The 15,230-nt window shown below is 46.8% G+C and overlaps 2 protein-coding genes across 2 annotated transcripts; both read right to left on the bottom strand.

Moving 5' to 3' along the window:
* Positions 1-425: 425 nt before the first annotated feature.
* On the bottom strand, positions 426-10,173 carry LOC118506199 (translation initiation factor IF-2-like). Its single transcript, XM_036043006.1, has 3 exons — positions 9,826-10,173; positions 2,514-2,552; positions 426-2,435 (listed from the first exon to the last, which is right to left on the bottom strand). The coding sequence occupies exons 1-3, from the start codon at positions 9,923-9,925 to the stop codon at positions 733-735; spliced, it is 1,842 nt and encodes a 613-aa protein (XP_035898899.1). The 5' UTR covers positions 9,926-10,173; the 3' UTR covers positions 426-732.
* Positions 2,961-7,344, bottom strand: LOC118506198 (peptide transporter family 1). Its single transcript, XM_036043005.1, has 6 exons — positions 7,103-7,344; positions 5,679-5,737; positions 5,529-5,607; positions 4,870-5,456; positions 3,735-4,721; positions 2,961-3,670 (listed from the first exon to the last, which is right to left on the bottom strand). Exons 1-6 carry the CDS (start codon positions 7,119-7,121, stop codon positions 3,239-3,241), a joined length of 2,163 nt encoding a protein of 720 aa, XP_035898898.1. The 5' UTR covers positions 7,122-7,344; the 3' UTR covers positions 2,961-3,238.
* Positions 10,174-15,230: the final 5,057 nt, after the last annotated feature.

The raw sequence follows: 15,230 nt of genomic DNA on the forward strand, positions 1-15,230 counted from the left end.
GCAAAAATGCGTGCCCGTGAGTGGGGGGGACATTTATTCACACTTTAGCCGTTAAGCCATGCTTTACTGACCGCCCGAAATGATGTAAATTCTTTTTACTCTTGATTTAAATTTTCAAAAAATAAAAACCACCCTGTAAGCGAATTTCCCGCCAACGACATTATGGCGTGGAGCTTTATGGCATGGTTTGATTCCAGTAACGAACCATGTACCATAAACTTAAGCCCATTAACTGCTTGCTATAAACGTGCGCCCTTGCGCAACGAATTTATTGTAAAATTTGAAATTAGACCGTTACGTTTGAAATTCTACCGTTACGATACGATTTGATTATGCTATGTGGTTTGGAGGTCATAAGGGCTTTTATGTATTTACCAAAAGGAAATTATTATTGTTGTACCGTCCATAAGAAAAATATGTTTCGCTACGCTCTTGAGCACATTTATATTTTTCCAATTTGTTTTTATTTTCATTACAATTACTCACATGGAAGTTGATACGTATTTAATGCCGATGAAAATTGGTGTGATCTTAATAAATGCGCGCAGTGTAAAAGTCGTGTGACTTTAACTCTCCATTCTCACTCTTCCGATCAACACCGCGTCTGAGCGTGTCTTAAAAACTACAACCATGGAAATAACTTATCCACGGCATCCTACCGGTAATACTTTCCACCCCCACAGAAATTGAGAGAATATGCCGTTCTGGCAATCCGATGCCTGTCTACCCACTTTAACCTTTCGTGTTATCAAATGGGCGCAGTACACCTGGAGGGCCACCAAAACTACCGGTAAACGTATCGGTCACAGGTTTTGGCTGTTGGAACTGTTGAGGTAAAGTTTGTTGCTGCTGCTGCTGTTGATGGTGCTGAGCATGTTGCTGCTGGGGTTGAGCGGATGCAAATATGCTGCCGTCCGGCTTAACGTTTGTACCAGGCCTCTGCTGATTTCCCAAAATTCCGGGAGCACCACCGAAGCTTCCGGTAAACTTGTTGCCACCGTTAAAAGTGTTCGACGTCGGAACGGGTCTCACTGGTTGCGCGGGTGGCGTGAATATGGGAGCTGACGTTGGTCTAATACCTGCACCTTGGTTAACGGGAGGTCCGACGAATGGGCCATTGAATTTGTTTGGAACCGAGGGTACCGATGGTACGGATACAGGTCGTGGTGGGACCGCAGGTTGTGGAGAAGTTGGAACAGGCCCAGTATGAGCAGGGCCGAAGTGTTGTGGAGGTTGCTGAGCAGGAGCGACGGTTGGCACATTTGCTGCGAGCGTTTGTGGAGGTTTAGTGTACGCTGTGCCCAGGTTTGCCTGATTACCCAAGAACCCTGGCGGTCCTCCAAAGCTGCCCACATACTTTTGAACGGTTGTTTTGTCCTCTGGTCTAGCCGTTGTTGGGGATTGGTTTTGCGGTATAAATACGGTCTGAGGGCGCTGCTGGGGAGGTTGTGGGGCTGTGGGAACCACCTGCGGGACATTCGGTCTTACGGTCGATGTGTAAGCAGTGCCAAGGTTTTGCTGATTGCCAAGAAATCCGGCCGGTCCTCCGAACCCTCCGTTATACTTCTGTACCACGGGTTTTGAAGTAGTGGCAAAGGTAGGGCCCGCAGGTGCAGCCGATCCAGAAAATCTAGTCTCCGTTGCCGGACTCCCAGGTTTAGGGAAGTTCGTCTGCTGATTAACATCGGTTTTGTATCCCACGATACTGTCAGGCCCCACGGCAGCTTGTGGCACGGAAGGTTGCTGTGGCGTCGGCTTTACCGGACCCACGAAAGGATCGCGGGCAAAGATTGTCGATCGTTCTGTGCCCACCTTAATGTCGTAAACTGGCGGCAATTGATCCGGGAACAAGGGAGGCAACAGCCCGTTGACAGGTTTCTGGGCGAAAAGAATCTTACCCTCCTCGATGTTTGGAATTTTTGCATTTGGCAGGAACTGTTGCTGCGTGCTGAAAGGCTTTGCCGTTGTGGTGCTGCGCGGCGGTACCACCTGTACGGTGCTGGGGACTGGGTTGGGAGGCAGCAGTCCAAAGTTGGGCTGCCCGATCGGTTCGATTATACCGGACGCGTAGCTTGGAACTTTAAAGTTGTACTGACCCGCCGATTGAAAGTTGGCGCCCCGGTTAACGTTCGTAAGAAACCCGACCGAATCCAGTTCTGGCTTGGCCAGATCCGTGAACGGTGTCACGGGATTGCCGTAGCTATCGCGCAGCACCGTGTTCTGCTGGGGCTGTGTCGTTCCGCGAACGTCAACGTTCGACAGTTCATTGTTAATGCCGGCAGGGATTGCGTTCAGGGAGGCGTCGTTCGCAAAGCCAAGATTTCGTCCTTTTGCAGCCGAAAATCCTTGCCCACGTGCGAACGGTGTGATCGCGAGGTTGATTATATTACTGTCCGTCGCAGGAATTCCACCGTCCACCGAGCGTGCCGAGTGAGCTGCGTAGTTAGGAGGAGAAGAATAATCGAGGGATTATTACACGGTCGTCTAAAGCACACCCCTAAATGCTTCCGTACCTGGCTGTATTTGACTCACTTCCGGCGAGGAAGACACAGCTGAAACGGGACAAAGATTTATTGGAAATCATTAATTGATCTTGTTCTTTTTGGTTTTTGTTTTTTTTTTGGTTTGCTTTGTGCGTGACATTTTAACCACGTAAGGTCATTTCGGATTCGTGTTTTTACACCATTGTTTGTAACAGGTTCGATTCGTTCCTCCGTAGAGCTGATGTATCCGTTTTGGACAGCCTCCATTTGTAGTGCTTCCATCTTGTCCCGCGCCCGGGCGCTTGTTTGTGTGGGTGAAGTTTGAACTTTGCGTAGTCATTGTTCGCAGACAGTGCCATTTGTATTCCGGCTTCCTGCTACCGCGAAACGAATCGGTTAATTCAAGCCAACACTTGTGCAGAGAGCAACACGAACAGCAACAACTCTGCGTCCATGTATAAATATTCAAATAAAAAATAAGACGCATAAACACTTTATTAGCCATAGCAAAAGCTGCCAGCCATTCTGATTGTAAGGGACATGCTAGTTTATTAGTCAAAAATTTTCATAGAAAATTTATTAGATCATACGGCGATCAGCACTCTCATTCGGTCTTATCTCTCTCGCTCTCACTATCTCATTCTCACATCGTCTTTCGCGCCCAGTTCATCCCTCAGTCTCGTCCATGTGGAGGTTAATATTTTTGCTGCTGAATTAAGTACGTTTTTGGACAGGTGTTCCATGCTCCGCTAAGTTTACTCGTCCGAAGATTTCTTAAACGCCGGATTGTCAAGCCCGCTTTGATCCTTCTGCTCGATGGGAAGTGTGGCGTTGGGATCATCTTCCTCGTCATAGGTCTTCAGCGGTATCGCCTTATAGCGCCAGGCCAGTATAGAAAATAGACCCATGTCAACAAACATCAGGCCAGCGAACAACACAAACTCCCACTTTTGTGCGTCGAAAATTTTTGCTTCGGCCACAATCACCACAATCAGATTGCCGACGGCCACCGTTAGCTGCCAGCATCCCTGCAGCACTGATTTCATGCTCTCTGGGGCCTGTGTGAACGAAAACTCCAGTCCCGTAATGGAGTACATGACTTCACCGAGCGTCATAACGACGTACTGTGGAATGAGCCACAGCATGTTGACGGAGTTCGGTTCGGTGACGATGACGGGTTCGGTGATCTGTAAGTAGCAAACGCCTAACGTCAGTCCCTGTGGCGCCACCAGATTAGCCACGAATACTTACCATGCCATCAACATCGCTCACAATGAACGCATACACGCCTCCCAACCGCATCGTGTAGGTCAATGTCAGCTGCCCGTCGACGTAGATCTCGTAATCGGACGGATACGACTCGACCAGATCGTACACGTACGAACCGTTCTTGTGCCTATCGAACGGATCGGATGAGTCAACGTCACGGAACACCACTGTCCGGTTGGTGTCGGTATTTCCCAGCACGCGGAACATCGGATATCCCTTGGACGATTTTTCCGTGTCGTCTTCGTATCTCAGCGCACTGATGGCCGAGTTCTGCTTGCGAATAAAGTACGAGTACTGTCTTTCCTCCTCCACCTCGAACGTGCGCTGCTCTGCCGACACGGCACAATCCGCTCCAGGGCCCGTCGAAGAAAGGGTATACGTGTACGTGGCTTTACCCTTCACGCTGAGGTACTTTTCCTCGAACATGCTCATCGCCTGCAGCGTAAAGTCGGCATGCTCCGGAATGTTTGACTGGACGCGATAGTCACAGTTCATGCCATTGAATATACGCAGCTGGGCTTCGCCTTCTTTCGGCAGAACGGCGTACGTGGACTCGAGCTGAATTTCGACAATGGTCGATATAACGAACGCCAGCCCGGCAAATATGCCGCCCAGTGTAAGCTTTTGCAGCGGGCGCCGAATGCCGATCATGCTTAGCAGCGGATAGAAAGCGACCTCGTACAGCGGAATGAATACCAGGATAAGCAGCGGATTGATGACCTGCATCTGGTCCGGTTTGATCGTCCAAAAGCCGAGATCACCATCCATTCGCGTGGCTTGGAACGTCCAGCGGGATCCCTGCTGGTCGAACAGCGCCCAAAACACCGGCAACGGAATGTACAGCTTTAGCACGTTCAGCAGAATGCGCGTTTCGTCGACCAGCTGGCGTCCCCAGCGCTTTTCGGAGTAGTCCAACCAGTGTTCGCGCGGGTTGATCGACTTTTCTCGCGATCGTGTGCGAATGGCCGTCTGTCAGCGTATTGAAAGAGATGCAGTTTAGCAAAGAAAAAGGGCCACAAATAACAACAGCCACAAATACAAACACAAGAAACAGACACACTCGGACAAGCACATAATAAACAAGCAAAACAGACGATAAAAGGTTCGCCATACTAACCCAAATACATTTGGAAACCTTAACGAACATGTTGCCCGCGGGTGCGGATATCTTGTACAGCGGCTTGCCAATGATGAATATGATGATGGAAATCACCATCAGCACGCCGGGCACACCGAACGCCAGCGGGAAGCAATCGTCGTCGTCGAAGCATTTCACATCCTCGCGCAAAATCGGCGTTACCATGGTCGACACGAACGAGCCGGAATTGACCGCAAAGTAGAACATCGAGAAGAACAGTGCCAGATACTTTGCCTGTTCCGGCAGCTTAAACTGTTCCCCACCGAACGCGGCCACGCACGGCTTAATGCCGCCCGAGCCGAACGCGATTAGGAGCAGGCCGGCGATGGTCATCGCCCGCGCATCCAGATCCCAGGTCGGAATGGCACCGAGCGTAATGCAACCGCTACCGATCGTGTACACGATCGACAGGTACAGGATGGTGCGGAACTTGCCCAGCCAACTGTCGGCGATGATGGCACCGATCACGCACATAAAGTACACCAGGGTGGTAAACGTGTGGTACAGTACCGTGGCCGTATCGTCGTCAAAGTCCAGCTTTCTGGTAAGGTACAGCACCAACACGGCTGGCGAAGGAAACATTCAGAATGGCCGTAAGCACAACGGAAAGCCTTTTCCCCACGCCCCGCCCTACTTACTTCGCATGCCATAGTAGTTGAACCGTTCGCAAAACTCATTGCTGATGATGAACGGAATGGCCCGGGGATACTTGAGCTTCTGAAAAATGTTTACAGGTATGTTAATTATTAACCAAACCCATGGGCAGACGCCCTCCCCAATGTTATCACCTTTGGTTCTCCTTCGACGTCCCCTACCGTTTCGGCCGGTACTGCGGCGGGTGTTTCTTCTGTGCCATAGAGAGAGCGAGAGAGGAGGGACAGAGAAGATAAGAGAAGAGCTCATCAACTAGCTAGTGCTGTACGCCACTATGGCCCGGGGGTCTGTCTGGCGTAAACGTAAATCGCTATTTTGGTCGCACATATATTGGCTGGGCAATTATCAAATCGTCCCAACCTCGGCACCTGTGACAGTGATCGATTGAAGGGTGTTACGCGTGTGTATCGATTGATCACCGGGCTTTACAATACGATCACAATTACCTAATTCACTGTCATCAATAAACAATCGAACGCGAACCCTTTTTGAACGCCTCAAGGGGTTCGGGACGAACAAAAAAGGGGGTCGTATAAAAATTCCTACCAGGGTCTTATCGCTTTTAATAAGCCATTCTTGATAAAGACAATGGTCATAGGACAAATGAGATTCACGCGATAGCGCGCCTTTTTATCGCAATGGACATGGACCCGCTGATAAGTGAATCACCTAGTATAGAAGGGGGCAGAGCGATTTGGGTTCAAATCTCGTCTGAAGCCTAGAACAACTAAAACTAAACCTACATCACATCGCTCTTGGCTCCCTGCACTCGACTGTTCGCTCGCGTACGCGTCGTTGACACCAGCCACAATTATCTCTCATAAGTCGATCGTTCGATTCTCCTCGATCGAGAAGCATAAGATGAAAATTTACATAATTATTGCTTTCGCTCAGGATGGTGCTAGTTCTGCAAGAATTGCTCCGCGCCAGGAATAACCTTCCTGCTGCTCCAGACAGCAGGCAAAGGTTCAGTGACCGGTCAACAATCTCATCCCTCAGTCTGCGTTGCTGCACTTATTCGACCAATGATCATACAACCACTATAATAATGCTATTGTTTGCCTGCTTCAAGTATGCATTTGTGTGCAACCACATTCCAGCCAATGAATGAAGGTTGGTTGGTTGCACTTGATGCGATAGTGTGTCTACCTATACCTATCCGAATTCCTACCGAACGTTCTGCTATAGCTGGTAAGCTGTTCACTGGTAACTTTAGCTGCTGACGGTAACGGCGCGTCCTGTACTCTCCACTTTACTTTCATTACAATTGCAGTCTGTAGCTGTAAAGCTGTAACCGTGTCAACAGCAAGCACGGTTTCACGAATAGATACTGGCCATGGCCCGCAATTTGGAGCCGGTTGGCGACGGCTCCGTGGTCGAAATTTATCTTCCTTTTATCGAGTGCTGTCAGGCACGTTAGAAATGGAGATAGGACAAGACACTTTTTTTTCTCCATTTGCTCTCTTCTAGCTTCTCTAGCTCGCGGGTGTCTAACAGGTAGGTAGAAAAAAATGCCCTATCGTGTTTTAGCTATCAAAGAATCACACTTCTCACAAACCTTTGGTTGAATCAGTCATCGTTTCAGGGGGCTTTTCACTGTATTCACACTCTGTATATCCTTCACCTACAAACGCTTAACAATCATTCTAACTCTAAGATTGGTTAAACTGGGGTTGGCACAGCCGCTTTGGCAGCGCACTTCGAGGTGGTGTCTAAAGGCTAGATCTAATTTGCAATACTACCCGGTCGAGGTGTATTGGCCGACTGAGCATTACCGATGGGTACGCCATTCAGTTAAAAGCAGTAATCCCTCGAACAGCCTGTAGTACCATAATCTTCGACGTCTGATAAGCACTTTACGGGCGCTGATAAAGACGCACTTAATAAAACAACTTTTCCCTGACCATATCTTCTACCCCTCCATCCATCTATCAAGAGCCAACCAGCCCCCGGCCGTCCGGATTGAACCACATACGATGATGATGAGGAGGATGGTGTCAAGGGCACCAGATTCCGCTGGAGCTGAGATATTTATGAACGATCGTTCAAGTAGCATGATAATGATGGCTCTTGAGACGGCCCGGTGACTCTCTCTCTCTCTCCCTCTATTGGGGTGTTCACACTTGGTAGCCGAGTTAAGTGAATCGATATCTGATAAATGTTTTTTCCCCAAAATTAAGCTTTTTAAGTAATGTTTGTTTCGAAAAATCTGCAGTTGTTGATAGAAATATTTTTTAAGTTCAGTCGATAACGATCTCTTCTCTTCTTCTTTGGCTCTATAACCGTAGAGAGATCTTGGCCTGCCATTTTTGACTTCCTATGACTTATGATTTAAGCCGTAGCTGGATAGTCAGTCCTGTTTATGGCCAGACGGTAGGGAAGAGATTTGATTTCCAGTCCTGCCGTTTGAAGAACGGCGCCACTCTCATCTTGGCAACCGAACCGCCCCAACACCGATATCGATCATGATAATTTAAAATTGCGAAAGATATAAAGTAAAACAGTAAAAGTAAAAGCTAGTATTAATATAGAAAACGCAGCTCTCATAACTTCAGGTTGGAAACGGTGCTTCAACAGAGGCTAACCTGTGGGGGGCTTTTTGCTGTTTTAAACTGTAATCTTATAGAAACACCAGCTTGCGCTGTTCACAGGTTTAACCCACTTGACACATTGACGACATATGCACCATGTTCACACCGATCCACCGATCCACTCTTTGATCCACCAGTTCCGTGACGTATTGACTCATTGAACATACCAGGATGAGCGGCGGCACGGTTGCCCCCGAACCGCCCGCATCAGCCATGCGAACGCACAATACAAGCCCATTGCTCTTGAGTTTATCTTATCAAGCGAAGGGGTACTTGATTTTTGGGCAGCAGCCAACCAACCAACCAACCAACCAACCATCCAGCGCCGCCTGTACCTGAAGCAGAGTGATTCCCGTTGCCTAACACGGCGCGTGATCTTCTACTATATCGCGTTTCTTCTTCCGTGTGTTGTTCTTTAATTTATGGTCCCTATTCTCACCTACATCGAGCACCGCATCACTGAACTCCACAGTAATGGGCCAAACTGAGGATGTAAACCGATTCCCAGGATGTTGGTAGTGATGTGTTGTTTGTTGTTCGGCCGATGTGTACAATCTTATCATCCTTTTTGGCAACGTACAATCATTTCACCCATTCATTCATCATCGCGTTTATTAGTGTGAACAGCGGGCTTTTGATAGACTTCGTCTCTCCAAAAACAAAGACAAATTTTCAACGTCTTTATCAACCTAATATATAGCCTTCCCGATGGAGGCGATTCTAGGCTGCGGTGCGTAATAACCCCAAAAAAAAAAATCTATTTGAATGCCTCAAGCAGCTTTAATTTAAGTTGGATCGATCATGATTTAAATGTCATACCTCCGTTTAAAGATACGGGTGTCGTAACTGCGGTTGGTTAAAAATGTTTTAAATTTTACCCACACACACACACACACACACACACACACACACACACACACACACACACACACACACACACACGGCAAGCCATTGACCGAGCCTGGCAAATGGGGTTAGGCTAGTTTAGCATATCCCACTGGGTCCAGGAGTGAGTCAGAGGAGTTTCCGTGTGCTGATTTTTTTTTTGCAGGTGGTTTCAGCTCCACGAACCCCAATAACGCACTACCTTTTTGGGGTGAACTCGAACCATTCTGAGCGTATGCTTTTGTGTCATGTTCGCACTTCCAAACTAACCGGTTCACCGTTAAACCCGTCGTCCTTGCATCTGAAACCCGTGCGCCAGCCCGAGAGCACATCTGTGTGACGACCCATCCATTTACCAAACTCCTCCAAAAAAACAAAAAATGATACAGACCGTACCATCATTCACGAACCAGATGAACTTCGCACATTCGGGACGAAAGAGCTGAATGGCCGGCTAAGCGACGAACGCGACTGGATTTGTGTCCCAATCGTGGAGAACTCTTCGAATGGGGGGCGCCCCATAATGAGTTGCAGTTCGAGACTCACCCGTAATAGTGCAGTGTCAATGGATTTGTCTCTTGTCTGTGGAGTGGGGACACCGCTATGACCTTGATGTAACGCATCGCTGCCGATTCAAGATAGTGATGGTTGCGTGGTAGTTCCTCTTTTCATACTACGCACCAGTAATACCTCATTTCTGGACTTCTCAATTAAGCTATCCACACTTGACAGATTATCTTTAAATTAGAATAAATCAAAGCTTATACTATTGTGACACATGCAGCGTCACGGAACGACACTTTACATTTTACTCCGGTGTACTGTTGAGCGACGGAGACGTGCAACAGCAGCAGCACCACACTCCACACTGGGAATCTTCGAAAGCTCGACCTTGACGCAAACATTTTGTGACTCTTCCCCTCCTCCCTTGGGTCGATCGTTGAACCGATGTCCGTAAAATGTTCACAGTCACAAAAAAACCCAAAAAAACACACGCTCAAATCACTTGTTGCTCGCTTCGGTACAGCCCGAAACCCCCAAACCTTTTAATTAAGCACAACTGTTTCCGTTCTAGCGAGCGAGCAACAGATCACGATCGCGCACAACGCGTCCTGACGAAACGGGTCTCAAACCTTAACTAACATACGCGGCCGAGCGGGTTATACAATATAAACAAGATTCGCTACTTCTCAGATCGGTGTGCTTCGTTCGCTGATCGCTCTGGCTGCCGCTCCGATCGCGATCGCGAGCTCTTGAGCGGCTCGCAGGTGGCTTCAGGCGGTCGTGCGTTGCTTTTTCTCCCACATAGTGGGGGTTGGGGTTATAGGGTTGACGGTTTGCGTTTTCCAGATTTTGCCTTTGCTTCGCTCAGAATTTACCGGACCTTAGCTGATTGATTGAAACGGTAGATGGTACCGGAAGAGAGCTTCGTTTCTTAAACTCACCGGGTTTTGCAGGGAGTTTGCAAACGAGGCTTATTTATTTTCAGTTGGACCAATAATAAAGGGCTTCTAATGATTATCACCCGCGAGAGTATTATATTACCAAGCAATTTGCTGTAAAAGGTGGGGACTTCCAACACTTGTTACTGAAGTGTGAGAATAAGAATGGCACTGTCAGCTAATGGTCACATGTTTATATTTCAGAAAATTATGAAATTCTTCTAATAAGTGTACGACCCTAAAGCCTTACACTTGTTTAAATGTTACCAATATATTAAATCCCCTAGTTTAGACACTTTTGCTTCAAAAAGCTCCCCGCATCAGAAAAGTAGTAACGTAACGCTAAAGCAACTTGCTTGCGCGTCCCTCGCGAATGCATTCGTGCTGGCCGAGGCAAAGTGATGTGATCATCATCACCATATTGCTCACCCTCGTGTGGCAGATTCTAATCGTGCAATATCAAATACCATCGTGTGTAATTAAATTCAGCAGCTGCATTTAAATCATACGACTACCTGCGGACAGTATACATACTGATCGGATCGATACTTCATGGTGGAGTGCCCACTTTCATCAACCGCAGGGCAACACGTAGCAAAAGCAATGATTTGCGGGGAATATTATTTACATGCTCCTGTCCGCTGCTAATCCTTAGGATAGCGCTAGAAACGAACGAACGAATAATGGTGGATGATTCACTTACGGATCTATTTTCTCTCGAATGTGTTGTTTGTTGTTGCTGAACCAAGTCCAAGACAGTATGTTATCTGCCACAAACACTCATTCCACTTCCGCCACTGGTGGCCTTCTCCAGCGAGTGCCACAGGTCGGGAAGGAAGTCAGAAACCTATTGGCTGGGCTTATTGATCACACACACACACACACACACACACACACACACACACACACATACATACATTCTACATTTGATCGATTGATCGAGTAATGTTGGTTATTATTGGATTTTTTTTTGTTCTACTCGATGACTGGATGATCTATAAGTCTATTATCATCGGGGTTTAATATATTGAGGTTCACACGATCTTTGTAAGGTGCTCGTTGACGTAGGAAATTATTAAATTGTGTCGTTCATGGTTTGATGTTTTTGTATTGTGTTCTCTAACTATAAATAACTGTTACATATTGCTTGAAGGAATATAGTTATACTTGCAGGAATATAGTGTGTTATGCTTATGCTAATATATGAATATGATCGGACCACCACATGGTACGGTGCCCGAGGCAAAAGCGGCGCCGGTTTTAATACGGCAGGACTGGAGCTCATATCCCTTCCAGACCGCCTCACACCCGTACGCAGGGCTTACTACTTTGTTACGGGTAAAATCAAGTCACCGAAAGCCAGAATTAGCTCGCCGACACCTTTAGAGGTTGTGGTGACAAAGAAGAAGAAGAAGAAGAAGAAGAAGAAGAAGTATACTCACCCACTGGGTGTCATTGACCCAGTGTACAAAAAGGGCGACAGATTGGACTGTTCTTACTTCCGAGCCATCACAGTCCCTTCCTATAGATTTCGTTGAAAGCTACCAAGCTGAATTTGTTGGTGGGAATTCCACGACCGAACATATTTTCACTTTACGGCAGATCCTCCAGAAGTTTCGGGAGCACCAGATCCCCAAGCACTACCAATGCAAGGTGAGAGTGTCGAACATGCTGTCGGAATCTTTCGAATCTCATCGGGGACTGATTCACCTGTTTATTGTTCAACATCGCTCTGGAAGGTGACATGCGGAGCGCGGGCTTCGACATCAGGGGCAAAATTTTCACCCGGTCTCTCCTATTCCTTAGCTTCACGAATGACATCGACATCACCGGACATCTGCGGCAGTGTTGAGGATTGATAGGATTGGGTTTAGGATCGATGCGAAGAAGACAAAGTACCTGCATGCCAGAGGCTCTGACCGCGAAAGAGCACGACCCGGAAGCAGAGTATTAGTTGTATTGTAGTATTAGGCGACGTTCTTGAGGTATTAGAGGAGTTTGGCTACCTTGACACGATCGTAACTTCGGACAACAACGTCGGCAGCGACAAAGCAAAGCAGCGAAATCCGAAGGCATATTGTTCAGGGGAATCGTGCTAACTACGAGCTCCATAGACTCCTAAGATCCAGAAGACTACAACGCACGACATGCGCCATATATTTCGTCATTTAAATCGCACACTGATACGGCAGGTAGTCGGTAGGTCATCCACAGCTAATTGCAAAATTCTACATTCTTGTTGGAAATTTCTCCTAACTGAATGCATTGGGGTGGTCCGGTGGCCAAGGCGATAACGGCGCCGGTCTTCGCATGGCAGGACCGGGGTTCAAATCCCATCCAGACCGCCTCCCCGTACGTAGGTTGACTACTTTACTACGAGTAAAATTAAGTCACAGAAAGCCAGAAATGGCAGGCCGAGACCTCTCGAGGTAGTAGTGCCAAGAAAGAAGAATAATGCATTTCATTATATGGCTCTAACATTCCATACTGAGATGGCAATATTCCACTATCCAGATGAAACATTCTGTAAAATGCATCGCGGAGCGCACGGGTTAAGTCGGCTAGGCGACTTCAGATGTTCAGAGGGAACATCCCTTACTAGCTCGTTGGAGACTTCGAGGCCTTACCTTGGGTAGGGGGACTCTAAAAGCTCTTGAACAGATTTGGACACCAGGTTCTTAGTTGCAAGCCCAGGAACCAACTCTCTCGTTGGCTGGGGAAGACAGCTTTATTTATACCAAAAATTTATTAGTTTATGGTTAGTTTATGTTAAATTGAAAATAACTTTTCCTATTTATAAAGTTATAATTTAAAATAACTTTTCCTATTTGTAAAGTTACATTGCCTAATAGTTTTTCCTGGTTGGCGACAAGAGCATAAAGATTTTGTCATAAATAAAAGTGTCGAATTTCGTTTGGATGGATAGACTTGAGTTATTGTTTGTTAGTTCGAATAAGTCTTGTTTTGTTTGTTGGTTGAACAGCATGGTCTAAAAATTTGTTTACATCAACGTTCCGCATGGAGACAAGAACTTAAGGTTATTTATTTATTCATTTATTTATATTTTGAGTTAGACAGCTTGACGCCGTATTGACAAGAACTTAAGGTTCTTGGCGCAAACAATGTGTCGCCTTACGTTGCGCAATTTTGGTTCGATATGGGTTAGGTGGCTTGCTCCAGTTTAATTGCCGATTTACCGTTGCTGCGCCTGATACCTGTGCGCCGGGTGTTTGCTTCTGTTTTGTTCATATCATGTTGCATGCGTCACTCGCTAGCCGGGTGTGCTGGTCGGTGTTTGAATGTTCATGTTTTATCGTGCGTTAGATCAAGAAAAGCTAAATCTGCATTTATTGCATTCTTGATAAATGTAGGTTACTGGTTTAATGAATTGTCTGTCTGAAATTATGGTATGGAGCATTGTTTGTTGGTTAAGAAAGTGATTGGAGGTTAAGAAGTGTCTCTGTTAATAAGATATTGTTAACATGTTTAGCAAGTATGCTACAATTCCACCGAGCGGTTAAAACGAGCGATTAAGTGGTAAAGTTCTACAGCGAACTTACTTTTCCTTAACTTTTCGTTTAAAACGTCTCCTTTATGATTTAAAAATTCTGTGATATGGATCGAAACTTTCTTCTTTTCCTTCTTCTTCTTTTCTTGGCCTGCTCGGGGTGTTGCTCTTCTATGAGACATGGCCAGGTTACCAATTCGTTTCCAGGTAACTCAGTCAAGAGCTGCCTTCCTCCATCCACGGCTGCCTCCAATCTCCGGCGGGTTCGACTTTACTTGATTCAGCCAACGAGCTTACTGTCTTGGGACATGAATCCGGCATCCTCTTCACGTGCCCAAACCATAGGATCCTTCCGTCTCTGGCCTGATCAGGATATCACCGCAGCCAAACCTACTCAGCTAGCTCGTTGTTAATCCAACCTTCTCCTCACGCCCTGCTCGCACACACCGTCAAAGATAGTCCGTAGCACTCGCCGCTCAAAAATTGCGAGTACATTGGCCTCCTATGCCAGCATAGTCCGAGACTAGTGCCCTTAGAGAACTACCAGGAGTTTGTGAAGCCCATAGAAGGCACGATTGTCCTAAACAATGCACCTTCGAAATTTGCTGCTCACGTTGTGTTTCGAATAACTCAGTATAGCATAACTCCTCTTCCTTCTCGAGATTGTCAATTCGAGTCAACTCTGCTTCCGCGACAGGGTCGATCACGGCCAGAGCCTCCGGCTTTGTCTTGGTCGTATACTGCTTCATGATGTTCCATAGCTCTCTCCTATCGATGGGATCGTAGAACGCCTTTAAGTCAATGAATAAGTAATGCACGGGGCATCTAGTGTTCCCGGAATTTTGGAAGGATCTGCCGTAAAGTAAAGATTTGGTCGGTCGTGGATTTCCCTTCAACAAATCCAGATTGGTAGCTTCCGATGAAATCTATAACAAGGGGCGCAAGTCTGCAGAAGATAATTCGGACCGGGATCTTATGGATCGGATTGAAACCCTGTATCTTTACGTTTTCTAGAATCAGTTTATTATATTCATACGTTTTTTTAAGCCTAAATATTATATTCGGATAGTTTACAATTGTCTTCGAAGCTAAGAACAGTTTGTAGGTTGGTCCCAATAATTGTCCGGAAGCTATGAGTAGCGAACAGCTGCCCTTTGAACGAGACAGTTTGGATAAAACTTCTAGCAACCACACACGTTTCCCTCGGTTGAGTTCACCACTGCTAAAACCTTATTTATTTGGCAATAATGCACATATAGG

Source organism: Anopheles stephensi, chromosome 2 (genome assembly GCF_013141755.1).
Source record: "Anopheles stephensi strain Indian chromosome 2, UCI_ANSTEP_V1.0, whole genome shotgun sequence".
Taxonomy (NCBI): domain Eukaryota; kingdom Metazoa; phylum Arthropoda; class Insecta; order Diptera; family Culicidae; genus Anopheles; species Anopheles stephensi.